General features: G+C 37.0%; 1 protein-coding gene across 4 annotated transcripts; it reads left to right on the forward strand.

Moving 5' to 3' along the window:
• Nucleotides 1–319: 319 nt before the first annotated feature.
• On the forward strand, nucleotides 320–19,688 carry LOC131431419 (uncharacterized). 4 transcript variants are annotated; one of them, XM_058597117.1, is made up of 5 exons: nucleotides 320–418; nucleotides 9,809–10,458; nucleotides 17,826–17,975; nucleotides 18,176–18,339; nucleotides 18,407–19,688. In XM_058597117.1, the coding sequence occupies exons 2-5, from the start codon at nucleotides 10,050–10,052 to the stop codon at nucleotides 19,541–19,543; spliced, it is 1,860 nt and encodes a 619-aa protein (XP_058453100.1). In that variant the 5' UTR covers nucleotides 320–418; nucleotides 9,809–10,049; the 3' UTR covers nucleotides 19,544–19,688. The 4 variants fall into 4 exon arrangements, with proteins under 4 accessions (XP_058453100.1, XP_058453102.1, XP_058453099.1 ...); XM_058597119.1 differs by having other exon boundaries at nucleotides 347–418; nucleotides 9,929–10,458; XM_058597116.1 differs by having other exon boundaries at nucleotides 353–448.
• Nucleotides 19,689–20,592: the final 904 nt, after the last annotated feature.

Below are 20,592 nucleotides of genomic sequence, written 5' to 3' on the forward strand. Positions count from 1 at the left end.
ACTTAAAACGACGGACATTAGAATAATGTCATGAAAACTGAAACAACGAAGAATATTCATGCAAAAAACACATGCGGATTGATAAAAAAGGTATCATCTCACTGCAAAGTGGATTAAGTACGTTTTTTTTTATAAATTTCAAACTGAAATCATCCAAACTCCCGAGCGGTTTGCTACTCGTCCCATCGCAAAACAAAACATAATGTAGCAATCACATCATTTTCAACTGCGCTGGTAGCACTGCCACGGACCATCACGTTTCCAAAGCACTTGGTCGATGATCATTACCTGGCGTTCGCGATCTTACTAGGTAAGTGAAGTTTGTTTTCGCTTGCTGTGAGTTTAACTTTGACTTTCGTTCCGTGCGGACGCGTGTTTTGGTGTTGAAGAAAGAGGAAAGATTCGCGTGCTGTTGAAGGTGCCAGATTTATCAAAGAACCGGAAAAAAGTATACTCACTGGACCGACCGATCCGTTGATTATCAACGGATTGATAATAGATCAATTAGTGGAAGCGACTGAGTTGCGAATGGATGCTAATTACTGAATGGGTGGCAATGGATTCCGGTTGGATTAGTGCTTTTTCGGCCTTATACGGAGAAGAAAGTGCACGGTCGGAGTTCGTTGATCGTTCGTTTGGATGATGCGGGGGTTGCTTAAAAATATCACACCTCATCGAAAATGGTAGTGTTCATTCAAAACATGTGACCTTCTGGTTGGAGTAGTTGGTAACCAAACAGACCGAAGCCAGGCTAACGCATGTTTCCAGCTCGAGGCGTCTGTTAGATAGTGGTTCTCGTAGCTGGTTAACTCGCGAGTTAATTGAATGAAATCATAATCGGTGTACTGGCCGGTTATTATTTGTTCGATCAGCGACCTGCGAAAGATTACAGTGGAACAAGAGAAAGTGTCGCTATATTATTGACGGGAGATAATTAGTGTGTGAAATTTTTGACGTGCGGATTTGACCTAGAAGATGGTAAAACTTGAATAGGCAGCGGAAATTTCAATGCGAACTGACTGGTTTTGTGGTGAAATTGCAGGAAGATGGCATTAGGCAATAAAAAACAATAAACATCGTTAGTTCACACTAGGGACGGGTGTGTTTAGAGGCAAATTGTATCCGGTTTCGGAAGCATTTTATCCTACTTCTTCCTAATGACTTTTTTTCGCTATAATAAATATTTCGGATTCAAGCTGGGTTTGACATGGAAGCAATTTTTGATCAGTCGCGTGTATTCAAGTATTGAAAATTGATTATCCATATCAACGTTTTATTGTGTTACCAAAACGTTTATTCCAGTTTTGAGTAAACATCTGGTCCATAGTTGAAGATCCTTTCCACAATCCACTTTGATTATTACCAACAAAGGGTTCTTCTTACGAACGCACTGAATACTTCTTCAACCAAGAATCTATAATATTTTTGTAGATATAGGAATATGAGGCCGTTCAAACTGCCCTAAGGCATTTCTTCCATCATTCCAGATCGAAATCACGATGTAGCATGTAGTGTGCCAAAAACGCGTTTGTCGAAAAATCGTATCCGTAAATTGACACAATCAGTCGATAGCACGTGCACGATACACCTATCTGTAAATTGCAAACATCGGAACATACGCTTCGTTATGCGGATTACACAGGTCATCACGGGTTAATCAAATTGAATAAATTCATTCTTTTTCGTTCGTTGATTTATAATAGCGAGGAAAGGAAAACAATAATCGAATTATTTTATTTTGGTTCAATCGACATATTCGTGTGATTCGAAGAAAAGTATCGAAAATGATTTATTGGTTCGGTTTGTCTTTTTCATACGGAAAGGCTATGCGATATCCGGGGAAATTCGAATGTTTCATCCGATTCAATATTCCATTCGTGGTCAGTTTGGTGAGATCAGAGAAAAATGACAATCTGTGTAGGTGTGTTTGCTGGTTGAAATGTGATTTCATGTTTGCGGAGGTAGCTTTAGTTTCACAAACTCCCAGGGTACCAGGGCCAGTGAAACAGATTTCGCCCGGTGGTGAGTGAAAGTTGGCGGTGAGGGCAAGCAAAGTAGTAAAGCTTGCTTCAGATAGAATTGAAACAAAGACAATTGCCTGTATTGCAGTTATTTATTATTGAATTCAAGATCTTTTTTTTATACAAATGAAGCCTGTTCTTGATACTTTTAGGAAAAAAAACGGATCAAATTATTCGTCACGTTTTCGAAGGAATTCTCGAATTTTTCCTGTAACATGGCTCATTAGGCGGCGCACACCTTCTTCGTCCATCGTTTTAGCTACCTTATTCCACCAGGTCGTCATCTGATTGATGTCTTTGACAACCTCTACCTTTGCCTTGAGTCTCCTTTTCATGATTGCCCAGTATTTCTCAATAGGGCGGGACTGGGGGCAGTTGGGTGGATTAAGGTTTTTCGGAACAAACTGGACCCCTTTCTCTGCATACCATTCTTGAACGACTTTGCTGTAATGACAGCTTGCCAAATCTGGCCAAAACATTACGGGATGGTCGTGGGATCGAATGAACGGCAAAATTCGTTTTTGGAGATACTCTTTTTGGTATAGTTCCGATGTCATTGTCTTATTTGTAACGAAAACTTTCGTTTTTTGCCACAGCTGCAAATGCTCTGCCAAATCATAAATTTTCTTGCAAATTTGTCGGCAAAAACAAATTTAAATTTGGCTTAAACATCCCCCGAGCCGTTGCCAAGTAAAATTTTTGACCTGGGATTTGCCCGAAGTCAGCCTTGACATAGGTTTCATCGTCCATCCGAAGACACCCGTCGAACTTGGTCAGCGCCTGGTCATATAATTTCCGAGCACGAATTTTGACCACACTATTCTGTTTTATGGTCCGATTTGGCTGTTTGCTAGCTCGATACGACTTGATTCCTTCCCGGAGTCGAGTTCTCCTCACGGTACTATGGGCAGCACCGACTTTTCTGGCCAAATCATGGTCCGACAGATTAGGATTCCTCTTAATCGTCTTCAAAATCGCAGTTTCCGGTCGACAGTTCCACTCCGACGAGTGGCTTGAGGCTTCCGAATCGTCGTCAATGTTTCCTTATACCGTTCGATAACGCGCCAAACGGTATTTCTGGGCAATTTCAGCTGTTTAGCTAGCCTAGATGCAGACCACTAATGGATTTTTCAAATAACTGTGCACAATTTTTTCCCTTCCTTCGGCTTCCATGTTGATTGTTTACAAAGTACAGTCGATTTGCGGAATGTCAAAAATCATACGTGAAGCTGACAAAATTACCGACACGTGGGCGCCAAGAACTTCCAAATCCGTCCACCAGGAGCGCCACAATATGAGCAAAAGTTTGTTCCAATTCTAAATGAAGCAAGCTCTAGTGAGTGAAGTTTTTAGGATCAATTATTTTATAAGGAACAGTTACAAACCTTAATATGGTTGAATTACTATTTTATTTCCATGCATATAGTCTCTAATACTGTGCACTCGTTCGATGAAATTGTATTCAAAAAATTCGGATGAAGAATTTCCAAATGCGAAATCATTCGAATGGGAGCCACATTATCTCTTCCGTATCTAATTTGCGTATGCGAAATGTCGGGTGGATAATTGTGATTGGATATAAAATGTCTATTTCATTCTTAAAGTAAAAATTGCTTTCACAAAAAGCAAGAGACAGTCCAAAGGGGTTTCTCGAACTGTTGAAGTACGATTATACAATTATAATCAAAATCACTACTAAAATTGTTTTGTTTTGAATATTTATGCAGGAGTTTTTTTTGTTTGCGATATAAACTTATTTGTGTCTATGCGAGCTATATTTTGAAACAAAATCTTTTCTTTATTTTGGATGCCTTGAACAGGACCATTTAACTTTTTAGTGTTAATGATGTCCATAATTTTGCTCGAATGTGAAAGATCAGCCGAATTCCGACGAAAATGACTGTTTCTCGTGTTCAACGGATTGCACTTAATGAAAATCGGTTCGATACTGATTCTTGTTTTGTGAGAGGACTTTGTTTAAATGCGAAGACACACACTGAAGTGCGAAATACCGTTGAAAGCTGTGAACTTATGTATATGGAACTGTCGTCTCAGTTAGCCTTGGTAATGACTTAAAAAAACCTGTGAAAACGAAAACGATTTTTTTAATCCACCTAATGGTGTAATGGTGCCTTTCTCATATTACTTATATTTTAGAAAATATCACTAGAAGACAACGATGGCTTTTATCATTTCAAAGAACACTCCCTTGCCACTTTTCACACGAGTCAATCAGTGCCATCAAAAAGAGACGGCATGGTTCCTTTAACATAGAATGGACACCAGTGCGAGAGCGAATTTCTCTCGATGACCCGTCTGAGCATCACGGGTTAGCACGTTGCTGTAGGAATTCGCTCTGAAGTAACAAACGGTCACTGATTATCGTTTTGCGATCCGATTCTATACGGGCAGTGGATAGTTGCGATAGAATCATTTTACTACTGTATGGCACCACAATCGCTACCTTAGCAATATTGACACATGCTTATGTATGTTGCATTATAACTCCAGTATAATTTAACGTACTCTTACCAAACTTGACACAAGTACTTCTTGTCATAAGAGTATTTTTTCAATAGAAGTGAGTGACCCTAGCATGGTGATATTAGATAAAATTACGCAAATTTAGCAAAAATCATTTCACAACTAATGTTTCTCTGACAGCTTTAAAACCATTAAAAAATTTTTTATAAAAAAAACAATGATTTGTTTACTGAGAAGATTCCTGAGAAGTTCTGTTTAAAGATAGAAAAAATTAAACAATAAGGTGGAGAAAACTCTGTTGAAAAGATTTTCTGTTTCATAGTAAATTTTTTTTTAATTAAATAACTATTTATTGGAATATGAGTTAAAATTAAATTATTAAGATTCAAATTGGGTGTTCAGCCACAAGTGGTGACTTTTCAGCCCTATTATTTACATGATTTGGTTATTACCATGAGGACATCATTTGCTTCCGCAATTCTGAGATTGTTGTTTAAGGAAAATTCTGAACCTACTTGTGTTGTGTAATGGGGAAAAGGAACTTATATACTAGTTTACTAACTAATACAGAGAGCGAATCGATTCAATTGAAGATTGCATCGATTTTTGTCGGAATTTGCTTATAATATTATGCGACATTACATCTAATGGTTCTATATTTGTGAGTCTGTGTAACTCATTTGTACTAAACCAGGGAGGACGCTTCAAAATCATTTTCAGAATTTTATTCTGAATCCTTTGAAGCGTTTTCTTCCTGGTGGAACAACAACTTGACCAAATTGGTACTGCATAAAGCATGGCTGGTCTGAAAATTTGTTTATAAATTAACAATTTGTTTTTTAGACAGAGCTTAGAATTTCTGTTTATAAGAGGATATAAACATTTAATATATTTATTACAATTTGCCTGTATTCCTTCAATGTGATCCTTGAAAGTGAGTTTTTTGTCATACGTTAAACCTAAGTATTTAGCTTGATCAGACCATGTCAATTCCAAGCCATTCAATTTGAGAATGTGACTATTGTTTGGTTTAAGAAAGGAAGCTCTTGGCTTACGAGGAAAGATAATCAATTGCCTTTTTGCTGCATTTGGTTTAATTTTCCATTTTGACAGATAATCCCTGAAAATATTTAAACTTCTTTGTAGGCGACTGCAGATCACTCTTAGATTTCTACCTGTGGCTAACAGACTTGTGTCGTCACAGAATAGCGATTTCTGACAACCAACGGGTAGATTTGGAAGATCAGAAGTGAAAATATTATACAAGATTGGAGCTACGCTCGAACCCTGCGGAACACCGGCTCGTACGGGTAGCAATTCAGATTTACAATTCTGATAGACCTGAAGAGTACGATCAGTTAAATAATTTTGAATCATTTAGGGGTTAGCCAAATTTTGTGCTAGGGCACATAACCGTTTTCATTATTTTTACGTTTCGTCTTTGACTCATCAGTGCAGAGCAGTTCAAATTGAACTGCTTAGTGCTAAACTCGGCAGTTCAATTTGAACCGCTAAGCAGACGTAAAGTTTCTGCTATTTACAGAACACTTTTTGTTTTGCAACGAAGTTGAAGCAATTGAACTGCCGAGTTTAGCACTAAGCAGTTCAATTTGAACTGCTCTGCACTGATGAGTCAAAGACGAAACGTAAAAATAATGAAAACGGTTATGTGCACTAGCACAAAATTTGGCTAACCCCTAAATGACCATACCTGCATCGGCCAGAAATAGTCGAAAACACGTTTTCGTTCGGCACGTCAGAAAAGACATTGCACTTCGTTGCAAAACAAAAAGTGTTCTGTAAATAGCAGAAACTTTACGTCTGCTTAGCGGTTCAAATTGAACTGCCGACTTTAGCACTAAGCAGTTCAATTTGAACTGCTCTGCACTGATGAGTCAAAGACGAAACGTAAAAATAATGAAAACGGTTATGTGCCCTAGCACAAAATTTGGCTAACCCCTAAATGACCATACCTGCATCGGCCAGAAATAGTCGAAAACACGTTTTCGTTCGGCACGTCAGAAAAGACATTGCACTTCGTTGCAAAACAAAAAGTGTTCTGTAAATAGCAGAAACTTTACGTCTGCTTAGCGGTTCAAATTGAACTGCCGAGTTTAGCACTAAGCAGTTCAATTTGAACTGCTCTGCACTGATGAGTCAAAGACGAAACGTAAAAATAAGGAATTTTGAATCATTTTGATCAAATAAATAGGAAACTGGAAATCAGATATTTTTGCTATTAAACCTGTGTGCCAAACACTGTCGAATGCTTTTTCTATGTCTAGAAGAGCAACCCAGAAGATTTATTTGATTTTATCATGTTCGTTACTCTGACAAGTTGATGAGTAGTTGAATGTTCATGACGAAATCCAAACTGCTCTGGTAAAAAAATTTAATTCTCATTTATATGAAACATCATTCTCAACAAGATAATTTTTTCGAAAAGTTTACTGATAGAAGAAAGTAAGCTAATTGGTCGATAACTTGATGTGTCTGCTGAGTTTTTATCAGGTTTGAGGATAGGAATTACTTCAGCGTTTTTTATCTTTTTGGGAAGTAAGTTGATGAAAAACACTTGTTTAAAATTTTAACCAGGAGTCTCAAGGCAACATCGGGACGATTTTTAATAAGAATATTAAAAATTCCATCATTACCAGAAGCCTTCATGTTTTTAAGTTTCCTAATAATTGACTTAATTTCATCAAAATTCGCTCAATAATGTCATCTTGTGATAACACTTGAGTTGAAATATGATCATATTTCAGTGAGACTTCATTTTCAATAGGACTCACAACGTTCAAATTAAATTTGTAGACACTCTCGAACTGCTGAGCAAGTTTTTGAGTTTTTTTTGTCATTTGTAAGAAGTATTTGATTTCCTTCCTTGAGAGCAGGAATTGGTTTCTGAGGTTTTTTAAAGAACCTTAGAAAGTTTCCAGAAAGGTTTCGAATATGGTTTAATTTGTTCAACTTCTTTAGCGAAATTTTCATTTCGCAAAAGAGTAAATCTATGTTTAATTTCTTTTTGTAAATCCCTAACTATGTTTTTCATAGCAGGATCACGAGAACGTTGATATTGTCGTCGACGAACATTCTTCAACCGAATGAGCAGTTGAAGATTGTCATCGGTGATAGGAGAATTTAATTTAGTTTGAGCTTTGGGAACTGAAAGATTTCTAGCTTCGATAATGTAATGATTCAAATGATCAATTGCTGTGTCGATGTCCGTAGAATTTTCTAAAATAGTTTCATGATCCACATGATTTTCAGTGTGAGATCTGTAATCCAAACAATTAGCTCTATGATAGTTGAATATAGAACTAATTGGATTAATTTAAGCTTCGTTGGAAAGTCTGAATGTTACAGGAAGATGATCTGAGTCAAAGTCAGTATGTGTAATCGGTTCACTACAAATGTGACTTTGGTTTGTTAGAATCAGATCAATTATAGACGGGTTTTTCACGGAAGAGAAACAAGTCGGATTACTGGGATGAAGAACTGTGAAGTAACCAGCTGAGAGTTGATTAGGAAGTATTTTACCATTACTGTTATTTTGCCTACAATTCCACTGGACATGTTTAGCATTTAAGTCCCCTATTACGAAAAATTTCGATCGATATCTTGTAAGTTTTTGCAAATCGCCTTTAAAGAATTTTAATTGTTCGCCGGTGCATTGGAATGGCAAATATGTTCCAGCGATGAAATAAATTCCATGAATGGTTTCAACTTTGATTCCCAAGCTTTCAATAACTTTAGTATTGAAAGAAGGTAAAATTCGATGTTTAATTTGCCGTTGTACAAAAATGGCAACTCCACCACCCATTCCAGTAAACCTGTCAAATCGATGAACCACATAATGTGGATTGCATTTCAATTTGACATTTGGCTTAAGAAAAGTTTCTGTCACAATGGCAATATGAATTTTGTGAACTTTGAGAAAATTATAAAACTCATCTTCACTCGATTTTAAAGATCGAGCATTCCAATTTAAAATATTGAAATAATTATTTAACATCACTGTTTAATTTTAAATTCATTATAATATTATTTGCAAATTTCCATCCGATTTGAAACGCTTCAAAAAGTGATGAAGTCGAATTCATTCGGATGATCATTTGAAAAAGTTGATCTTGTAGGTAGATCATTTTATTTTCCGTTATATAGCCTAAATCGACTTCGTTTAAAGAAGCGAATGGCATTGAAGGAATATAGGTAGGTAGACTACCATTAGAACTGCCATTAGAAGAAGGTGATTTGGCCGATCTACCTATTAATAAATTGTTTTCGTTAGAAGATGAACTGCAAGGCGTTCCTGTGTTTTGATTATTTACATTAGAAGAATTAAGTGGTAGATTTTTACCTGTTACACTAGCGTAACTGACATTAGAAGAAAATGATGACGAGGTCGATCAACCTTTAATAAATTGTTTTTATTAGAAGACGAATTGGAAGGCGTTCCTGTTTTTTTTTAAATTCGAAGAAATAAGTGCCTTAGAAGAATTAGGCGTGGCATTTGTAACGGTTTTTTGATTTTAAGACATGTTCTGTAAATTTAAGGTCGTTGATTTGACTTGTTGTCTAAGCGAACGAGCGTTTAAAATGTTTTCCCTAACAGGACATTTCAAATAAATGGATTTATGATTTCCATCGCAATTTGAACATGAAAATTTATCAAAGGTTTAATTCATTGGACAAACGTCTTTCGAATGCGATTTACCACAATTCAAACACCTTATATCCATATGACAATTTTTGGTTCCATGGCCGAAGCCTTGGCAACGACGACATTGCGTTAAGTTTGCAATAAGATTATGCCGTTTATAATGTTCCCAATGGATTTTAATGTGGGAAATAAACGTACTTTTTCTAAAGTTTTCAAATTGTTTACATCACTTCGATTTAAGTGTATTAGGTAAAGTTCATGGGAAATTCCAGAGCGTGACTTAGAAGTACCATTCGCTCTTTTTTTTTAATAAGTATTACTTGGAAAGGGGCAAAACCAAGCAATTCTTTTAGTTCATTTTTCATCAGTACTTTGATCATTTGATAAGCCTTTTAAGACAGCCAAAAAAACGTGAAAAATCTTCTAAGTTCGTCTCAACTGTTTCAATCTGAAGGCCTTGCAAATTGAAATCAACAAATTTGTTCTTGTTTTTAATAAAGTGTCAAAATACAATATTCTGTATTTTTTATGAGAATATGAGAAAGATGTTATTACATCACTAGGTGGATTGAAATAGGATCAGTGTTCATCGTTTGTTATACGTTGTGTGTACAACTCTTCGTTCATTGCTATCTTTCAGAATCATTCAGTTGTGAAAAAAACACTAATTTATAAAATAACGAGCATGTTCCCTACTCTGAGTGCCAGTCTACCGTAATTATATTTATGTGTAATCGTTTCTGAACCGTCACATCTGCAGAAAGTGTACCAAAAACATATGAAAGCGAATATATGACAGTGTGGTGAACTAAACTCAATGATGAGATGAATGTAATATCCAATCATGTAAGATCGCAATATCGGAATATTCGGATAAGAGAATGCGTTTGGAAAATATGCCAAAATTGGAAATACACATTAGTAGTAAGTTGAAAGTGCCAGCAGCGGTAGTGCGGTTTGTGGTACTGCTACTAACCACTACAACGGTCCGGTTCTGTACGGCAGCCCCGTCGGTGGCAGCCAAATCCTGGCCGGTGATGAAAAATTACGATATTTGGGGAGTCCCGGATGCCGAACAGGTTTCATCTTCATCGTCGTTAACATCGTTATCCCGATTCTCGTTACCAAGTTTACGTACGGGGAAACCGGACCCTAATTTGCACAACACAACCGTACTCCAGCGGGGTCGATATTTCGGTTTGGATGCATTTTCAGAGGAGAATGACTTTGACCGAAACACGGACAACAGCTTCGATGGGGGTTATCGGAGCAGCGGACGTAGGGCGAAAGGTGAGTGATCTACAATGTAAATTAGCGGTGCATTAAGCGAGCTGATGTGTTTGCTTATGAAATAGTACAGACAAACGAGCGATGGTAACGGTTGCTGGTAAAATTATGCGGATCACTGAGATGTCGGTTTGTGTCACGATAATGATGTCGGTAATTGGTATCGAGAAGGGCAAGGCTTCACTCATATTGTATAATCAATTCAAATCCAATTTCGATCCACGATCCTTGAGTCCTGGGTCTGTCTTTGAGGCCACCAAGTGAAGCGAACATGCCATAACATATCACTTACCACTTACCACAAATGCATATTTCATGTTACCTCGCACACAACGTAGCTAACAAGGGATAAAAGAGGTATCCGTCTGGATGCATGAATGCTCCCAGCATTAGGAGATTTTGTGAAACACGGCTGCTTGAGCTGGCAATTTGACACCCGCGAAAGTATCAGCTGCTATCTGAGGGATTTGCATAAATCCAATGGTCCGGATTGGCTGAGGTTTTTGCTCGGGTGCACACAGCATTGGCATAAATGAACTTATTGCAGCGGTGATGAATGTAGGCGCTTCGGGTGAAAAGAGAAAGGAAGATAATCCGCGATGATTTGATTAGTACTGGGTGTGTGGGAAATGTGGCTTTGATATCCGAAACGAGTTTTCCGCTGCCAATACCCGTCTATGTGGCAGTTGGTTTCGCAGTGCTTCGGTTTTTTTCACACAGTTTTGCGGCCAATTAAGCCGATTTTGATATCCCTGTGGGTTTGTTTTGAAACGGCTTTTAGTGGATTTCGAAAAAAAAAAATCTTTTGATTTGAATATCACCTAGTATTTTTGAGTTAGCTAGGTTTTGACTATAGCTCAAAAGCTGTGTTATTGCCATATTGTCCATATTTTCAAGTTGTAAACGGTTTTTTCTTTTCATAATTTACAAATGAAAACATGTTTTTAAATACTCAATTTGAAAATCTTATAACGTTTTCGTTTTCAACGGTCAACACCGGTGTAGGACAGAAAAGTATGCCTTGATTACACCCAAATTAGAGCGAGTATGGTGGGTGCTACATTGCATCGGTGCAGCGTTAAAATTAAAAATGACATAAGTATCTTAGGTTTGTTAAACTTGTTTATCTATTAAACACTATCGCCCATCTCGAATGAAAGCAATTCCAGAAATGCTTAGCAGATCATCAGACTCGACCTTCTCCGATTTGGATGAAACTTTGCACATGGCTTCAGTATAACAAACCATAAGTTTTTGAACCGATGGAGAGGTCGATCCCACTCACGACTAATTTTTAAAAAAGGCGTATGTATTTTTGCATTTCACAAAAATTGCCTTTTTCAAATCGTCGTAACTCGGAAACCGTTCATCGTACAAAAATGGCGTCCAGGAAGAAGTTGTAGGGAATCAATAGGACACTCTAAAAAAAAAATACACTGAAAAAAAAATTGATTTTTTTCTCGATAATGAACCAAAAACATTAAATTAAAAATAAATCAGGGTTTCGATTTTTTTCGATAATTTTTATTTTAAAGCTATTATTAAAACCTACAGATTGATGGCTATCCCATCCGTGCTTTTTGAAAAATGAAGAAGTTACAGCTAAAAAAATTTACAGATATATTCGAAATTACAAGTACTCGTTGGATGATAATCGTTTAAACAGTAGAATATTATTCTACAGGTTAAAGGCAATAAATTGGTTCATGACTTGACGTTGGTGGGTATAACTTCAGGCGTGTTTCTGTTACGATGGTAATTTTTGCAACATAAATTCAGGCGTTATGTGTGATTTTTTGCAACATTAATTCAGTGAAAAGCACGACGAACTTCTTTTAATCAGAGTCATTAACAATTAAAATATTGTGTTTTTGAAAAACGACGACGCCTAAAATAACCTGTTTACTTGCGTTCATTGCTTCAGTTTTGATTTTGTATTTCAGAATTTAAACGCTTAAACGAACTGCATGAAAAAACACGTGTGAATCAAACCTCTTAAAAAGAAACTCTATGTCGAATTCTTGCAAAAAAAAAAATATCTTATTTATAATATTTAGGTAAATCAATACAGCTTGTGTTGTTATATCTATGAAACAAGTTAATCAAAGTGGTTGAAGTTTTTTCTACTGATTTTCGTTAGATGGTGTTCCAAATTCACAATCGAATTTATTTTTTGGTTTACGCTAGTTTTTTTTTTTTCATGAATACGTTTATTTCTTAAGGCAGTTTACATAAGTTTTTCTTCGCCGTAGTATCACTTTTACATAATATTCTTATCCTAATTTAATTCTAACATAGTCACAACGTTTTGAATTTATTAAAACATATTCTCTTATAGCTTAAATATCATCTTAGGTAACTCGTCATTAATTATGAAATCTACTCGGAAATATTATTTGAACCAAACGATTAACTTCTATAAATTATAAAATAAGCTGTTATTTTCAGACATTTTGTTAATAATTTCATAAACTGTTTCGAGTTTGTTTGTATCATTACATTATTTTTATTCTAATTTAGCTATTGGTTGAACTCATGGACGCAGCTGGGATCAGAGCTAAGTCTTAAAAGGGGCCTTTATTAAATTGAAACTCCAATTTTCTTTATGAAATGATAAATAAGTTTCATGTATGAAAGGTCACGACAAGCAAGAATGTCTCGAACTGGGATATTGGATAGTCTACCTTGGGTACGCAAAGAATTTATTAGTTGAGATCTGACATCACGATACTCCACGCATGTCCAAACGACATGATCAATATCCCGATAACCTTCAACTTTACGCTAGTTCTCGGAATACTATTCTAGCAACAATATTAAACAATCAAATGTGTAAGAAAACTTTCAAGCAAAATGTAACATTGATGTTTGTCAAATGAAAAACGTAGCCGTGCTTAGTCTCTTATGATGTCAATTTTCGATTCATTATTTTTATTTTTATGCTATGTTTAATTCTCTATCAGCCGGTGGGTAAAACAACACGATTATTGATAGGTTACATAGGTCTTGAAAAGTTTGCTTTTTGCTTTACCATTAATCTGTTAAGCAATCTATCACATCACTTGAGGCAGAGGGCTAAAAGTAATATCCGTGTAGAAAATTGGAGTTACGAGCTTTGAAAGAAATACAATCCTCAAGTAACGCATTTTCGAACCATTACTAATTTTCATGTGAGAAGAGTTATTGCTCATGGTTTCATGATAAGTTAAAATGATTGGTTTCATGATTTTCTAATCATGACAGCAGTAATGGATTTCTTTCCGTGTGGGTTCGAAAGGCTAGATATCCAAAAAGAATTATCGTACCGGCTATATCCAAAGATCGATTCAAAGATAGTTTATCTTACATTATCTAATTCTTTATTTTCTATATAGGGGTGCAAATCAGAAACTCAAGGAAAAATACACGTAAAAATGTGGTCAGGTTTTAAACAGTTACAGCTCAGTCTATTTTGTATCATTATTAATATTATTTCATTATTTGATTGTAAATATTTCTAAGATTCGATTCGAATGTATCAAGTCACGTATTTTGAATTATAAATGATTGAAATTTTAATTGGTAGCGAGCAGGGTCCTATTTTGTCTGCTAAAAATCTCCAGCATATCGGATTTCCCTGCCATAGACGATGGTTTTGAAGGAGTAAGCGATATATCAAAGGGAAAGCATCGCTCTGATTGGTCAATCGATGCAAAAGCGAAGCTGTTGGAAGCACGCGAATCTTTAAATAGAAGCAAAATTATAGCTAACGTTTCAGTTCTACGCGTAGCATGCTAGTGGTAGGTTGTTGCTAGACAGCAAGACAAAAAGTGCCATGACTCCTAATCAAGATCAATCTAAGAAGACTCTCGTGCAATTGCGGATTCAAAAGTGTGACGATTGATTGAACTGTTTGATTGTAGATCATTAGAAATTTTGGTTGCCTTGTTCCACATCAATGGCTTGAACAACCCCGTGGAGCTGATGCTTGTAGTTTTTTTGTTATTTTAATGTGTGGGAGAGATCCGACTTGATATGTTTTGATTGTTTTACGTTTCGCATTCAGCTCATCAGTGCATTAGCAGATTATGTTGGACTGCTAATGCCACTACCTGATTATATTGATCCACGAGGTGGCATTAGTAGTTAAACAAAATCTGCTAATGCACTGATGAACTGAATGCGAAACGTAAAACAATCAAAACAGTAATGTGCACTTCAGCACAATCCGATACCCACGAGGTACCAAAACCTAATTGACTTGATATGTTTTTAAAATTTTACTGAACTAATTTCTGTAATTTCTGAAAGTAGGGTAAATATAGACGTTATCCTTCTACCTAACTGAAAAGTGGCCAAAACCCATATGGGACTGATATGACTCTTTTTGCATGAAAGCAGGCGTTGACTGAACAAAATATGTGACAGAGCCTATATTTATAAGTTCTGTTTTGTGCGAAAGTTCAGAATGTACGGAACAGTGGGGTATTTTTCACGCATGAAGCGAAGTCAAGAGGATCACATCATTATGGCATGCGGAGTGTGGCTGGTGAAAACTTTGGCCAATTCAAGCTGATTTTTCAATGATCTACTATTGAAATTCCAAAACAACATTGAAAAACTTGTTTAAGTAAAACGTTTCCAAATTAATTGATGGTTAGATTATATAAATCAACCCACAGATCACTGAACTAAAACTTTCAAAATTATGAAAAAAAATCTAATTGTCACCCTGCTCCGTAAAGGGAAGAGTAAGGAATTTTTATCCTAAAAAAATCTGTTCCGGAAATGTAGTGTAGTGTATTTATATCGATCATTGAAATTGGACTCTTTTTCATTGGAATGCGATTTTTCAATTTCAAAATCTTCAAAATTTGAAACATGTACGATTTAGCACAATTTCATAAATAGGTATAAAGTTGCAGTGATTATTAGAGATTGCATATATTTTGGATTTAGTATCTCTGAAGAAAATCTGTATTAAAAAAAAACATTATTTGAACGAAAAACAAAAACTCGGCATGGAATTCTACTCTAGTTTTTTTAATATTTAGAAAATAAGGTCCTGCATTAAAATTATACTTAACACTATCACTTGATCGGACTTTCCATGATATTCAGAAAGCGCAGGCGATGTTTTTATGATGGAGACATTCACTTTTCTATATTCGATTGTTGATAGTGCCAGATGTTTCAAGCTTTAATTTGCTGACGACTTCAAACTATATCATCCTATAAAGGAACTAGAAGATGCACGTTTTCTGCAAGCTTAGTTTGACACATTCGCCAAATGGTGCACAATAACAGGATGGTACTAAACGCTTCCAAATGCTCCATTATATCTTTTTCCCGAAAACGCTCAATAATTACATATGACTATCATCTCTTGCAAAATGTCCTCAAACGTGAATCCTTGGTTAAGGACTTAGGTGTTATTCTCGATCACAAATTGGATTTGGATTGGAAGAATCATGTCGATTATGTAATTTCGAAAACTTCTAAACTCTCAGGCTTCATATTTCGGATCACTAAGAACTTTACCAATATACACTGCTTGAAGACTCTTTATTGTGCGCTAGTTCGATCAACACTAGAATACGCAGCTATCGTTTGGTCGCCTCATTATCAAATCGACATTGATCGTGTCGAAAGTGTTCAACGCAAATTCGTTAGATTTGCACTCCGCAATCTACCATGGAGGGACCCATTCAACCTTCCTAGTTACAAAGATCGCTGTCGGCTTATTGAGCTAGATCCGCTGTCTGTACGTAGGAACGTTTGCAAGGCTGTCTTTATTGCTGATCTAATTCAATCACGTGTTGACAGTTCTGATCTCCTACAATTGATCAATTTTGACATTCATCGTCTAAGTCTTCGTTCTCATCCATTTATACGAGTTCCCCATGCTAGAACCAATTACGAATATAATGCACCTTTTTCCAGTATGTGCCGTTTATTCAATAGTTGCTCACTGGAATTTGATTTTCATCTCTCTCGTAATGCGATACAACGATTATTCCATGATTCTTTATTTTTGCAGTTATACTACTAATGTTAATTCTTTCCGCTCGACCACCCCTTCGTTCGCTCCACCATCTCCATTGAAAACTAATAAATTCGCTCGTTGTAACTAATCCTGTTGTATCTCCTCTTCTCCGCTCTTCATCGTTCTTCTCCTATCGTTTCGACCACTAATTAGATCTCCATGCCGAACCTAACCCCGTTTCGTTTGCCAACTCTCATTCAACACTCCCTCCTTCTACCTCCCCTTTTAAAGCACATTTCTTTTATTCTCTAGTTTTAATGCAAAATCACCATCGTTTACCCGATGGGTTTAGTGTCATCTAATTACTATAGAGTTAGTTAGCTAGGGTTAGTTTTAATTGATAGTATTAAGTACATACATGTATCTGTTGGATTGTTGTAATCTGTTGATATAAACGATGAGAAGGTTTTATGCCTGCTGGAGTGAGAGATTATTATTTCAGCTCCATTGGGCTTTTTTCTGCTCCAAATAAATAAATAACTGTCACAGAAGCACTTAATCACATTGCTACATCAACAAATCGCCTGACATACAAGGAGATTCCCGGTGCATTTGGAAAGCTTCATCATCGGGACGGCTTCAGGAATAGCTAGCCAGAATTTTACGACCTTCGGAATCTGTTTGACGTCAGACTTGACGTGCATCTTATTGTCCAAATCAATTCCAGCGGTACAACTTTTGTTTGTGCGATGTTGTTTTTATCGATCCGACTAGGTGCCCACAGGGCTTTGTATACGTATAATCCAGCTCGTTTGATTATTTTATTCGCAAAAAAAAAAAATGATACATTTGACATTTTTGTTGCGTTCCGAATCGTATAAATTGTCCTCAAATACAAAATTGGTGCGACAAATCGTACACGTTGATAAAAGTTATTCAAAACGATTGCGATCAATGCATACAAATTAGAATATGTATACTATTTTATCTTTCTCCTCGTCACCCCAAACGCACTGAACTGTTTTTTTGCATTCAATTCGAATGCTCTGGATATTTTCAACTTTATTTAATGCAATGGAAGCTTCAGTTTGCCATTGAAAATGGTGATTGAGCATTATCTAAAAATGTAAAATTTGTCAGTGCTATCTGTACATCAGTACTATTACAGACTGTGGATAAATTAGTAATTCAAGAGCACAACAATTCCTCATTTCCCAAACGATGTTTCACAACGGCGTACATTGATTTAGTAATATTAAAATTTCTGCAAAGCTGTTAAATTTGCCAATATTATGAATCGCTCGATTTAAACATAAAAAACGTTAAACACCACCAAGTATCAATATAAGGATTAGTACTAATGTATTCTAAACTCGTTCTAACATTTTTCTATCCGGTTTTCCAGTGCTCAACTTTTTCCCGGTACCGGTGGACGATGAGTGCCTGTCAGATGATGGACTCCGTACCGGACAGTGTATGAATGTGTACGAGTGCCGTATCCATGGAGGAGTTTCCCGGGGCCAATGTGCGCTTGGTTTTGGCGTATGCTGTATTTGTAAGACTAAAGATTCTATTATTCCCACCCGCACCCTCACCAGCATTCTCATCCGTACCTTTGATTCATTTCATTTTCATTTTCATCCAGACATATTATTCGCCGCGATTAATTATTCACGCTCAATCATCGAAACTTTCGGTAAAACATTTCCTAAAAAAAAAACTTTTCCCATTCTCGTTCTCTGATCCGGCATCCAGTTACGGCAACCTGCGATCAGGAGATGATGAACAACATCACGTACTTTGTGTCGCCCAGTTTTCCGGCGCTCGTGTCCAAGGATGCGGTTGCATGCAAGCTGAAAATAAAACTAATGAACTCGGAGATTACTCAACTGAAGTTTGATTTTATCCACTTTGCATTGGTAATTCCTTAATAAGTAGTGGAGCGAGTAAATATATTCAGTTAATGTTTGTGTTTCCTTTTTGCAGGGTCAACCGAACAGGCGAACCGGTATCTGTGATGGGGACATATTTCGGCTTGCTGGTGGAGCGTTTCCATTCGATCTATGTGGACAGAACAGCGGTCAACATCTCTACTATGACCTGAGCCCAAAATCACGGGCAGACGAGGAGATTGAGCTGGAGATGAAATTTTCACCTCGTTCTTTCACCCAACGGTTGTGGGAGATTAAGGTGACACAGATTCCCTTCAGCCAAAGAGCACCAAGCGGATGTATGCAATATTTTACCGGCACTGAAGGGATCATCCAGACGTTCAACTTTGCTGAAAATGGTCGCCATTTGGCCAATCATAACTATAGGGCATGCATTCGACAGGAGAAAGGAATGTGTTCGGTGGCGTACGAGCCTTGTGATGATCAATCGTTTCGGATTGGGAATCCTAGAGCGGGTGGTGATTCATATCCTGGAACGCCTGTTGGAAATCCGGGTGGTGCGGGTAGTCCTGGGGGTATTATTAGTCCAGGTGGGTCTACCGGAATTGGGGGCCTCCCCGGTGTCGATGGAACCGGCACATTTACGGATCCAGGAATCGCCAGTGATCCTTTAGCTCCAGCAGCAGACATTCCGCAAGACAGTGTTGGAGCTGAGGATGGTCAAGGAGCACTGGATTCTCCTGCTGCAGATGATCCAGTTGCCGCTGATGAACCTGCTGCTGATGAACCAGCCGCTGATGAGCCGCAGGCAGACGATCCGGATGCAGCAGACGAAGGTTCCGGTGGTGGAGGAGGAGGAGGAGGCTTCTTCGGAGGTTTCTTTCCGTCTTTCTTTTCGAGGAGTATTTTTGACTCATCTCGAAGTTTCGACGGATCACATCGGCAAGGACGAGATTTTTCGCGGCAATTCTACTCGACCTGTACGGATCGTATCACGCTTCCGTGTATTGTGGAAGACTTCATAGGTATTGGGATGGGCGATTTACCGAGTTGCGTTCCGGTGCACTGTGGAAATTCGCTATGTCCAGGGGGTGCCTCTCCCTGTCGGGTAGAGACCTCAGTTACTCCATTCGGGTTGGGGATTCATTTTGGTGAAGGCTTAGATAAGGGTAGTCCGGAAGATAACATAGGAGCCTGCTTGCGCTACAACCAGATTCCGTGTGCTGGGTAAATAATATGGCTGGGATTGTGTGAGAACCTATTTATTAGCTGTGAATGTTTGTAAGTAAATTGTGATTCTTGAATGGTTTCGTGTTAGTCGATCCGAACGCCCGGGGGAGTTTCATTCCGCGAACTATTTACTGTCTGCAAAATGAAAATAATTTTTTTTCATAATAAATGATTCGCATTGTGTGGATAGTTTTTACCATGAAATAAAATTTTACTTTATCATTTATTAACCTTTTCTGTCTGGCATTGATTAAAATTAATTAAAGGATGGTTTTCGGATATATTAAACAAAGCTTTTAAATTTTTATTTTGCAGACTGGCATAACAAACACAATAAACAGGAAAATGAGTTAAATAAACATTTACGAGTTTTTTTGTTTGTACAATAAGTACATATTTCGTTTCTTTTTCTTTACTTTTCGCCTTCTGCTCATCGGAGCGTCCCCTTCTTTGAAAAATTGATTTTTCAATTATCGTTTCATTCAATAGATATGTTGTCTAAGAGAATAATTTCAAAATTTCAAAATCGTACTTGCCATACATTGCATTCCTTTGAAGCACATGAACTTTGAAGCGCGTTTTCTGGAAATCGTCCATCCACACGATAAAGATAAAACTACTGATCCAATTGATACGATTTTTCATCATTTTGTGAAGAGTTTTACAGAGAAGTGCGTGAGCCTCTAATATGTATTGGTTCTTATATTTTATTTTAAATAAAAACAACAAGAAACACTTTGTTTTTCTTGTATACCTTATGATCAAAAAAGAACCGGAATTTTCATTTTAAAATTCCCGCACTTGTCCAATCGGTAAACTTTTATACACATTCTGTCAAACTTTGACGCATATCGTACGATTAGTTTTTGTTTGGCGTCTATACAAAGAAGTTGAAAAATTTTCGTGTGGCGATTTTTATAATGGATGAAAATTTAGAACAACGTGCGTGCATCAAATTTTGTGTTGCAAATGGATTTAAGTGTTCCGAAACGTTGAAAATGTTAGAAAAGGCCTTTGGTGATTCGTGTCTAGGAAAAACACAGGCATACG

This window comes from Malaya genurostris, chromosome 2, assembly GCF_030247185.1.
Source record: "Malaya genurostris strain Urasoe2022 chromosome 2, Malgen_1.1, whole genome shotgun sequence".
NCBI lineage: Eukaryota > Metazoa > Arthropoda > Insecta > Diptera > Culicidae > Malaya > Malaya genurostris.

Coding starts and splice junctions, on each gene's coding strand:
- LOC131431419 (XM_058597117.1), top strand. CDS start 10,050: ATGCGTTTGGAAAATATGCCAAAATTGGAAATACACATTAGTAGTAAG. Junction 10,459..17,825: donor CAGCGGACGTAGGGCGAAAG/GTGAGTGATCTA, acceptor CCGGTTTTCCAG/TGCTCAACTTTTTCCCGGTA. Junction 18,340..18,406: donor ATTTTATCCACTTTGCATTG/GTAATTCCTTAA, acceptor TCCTTTTTGCAG/GGTCAACCGAACAGGCGAAC.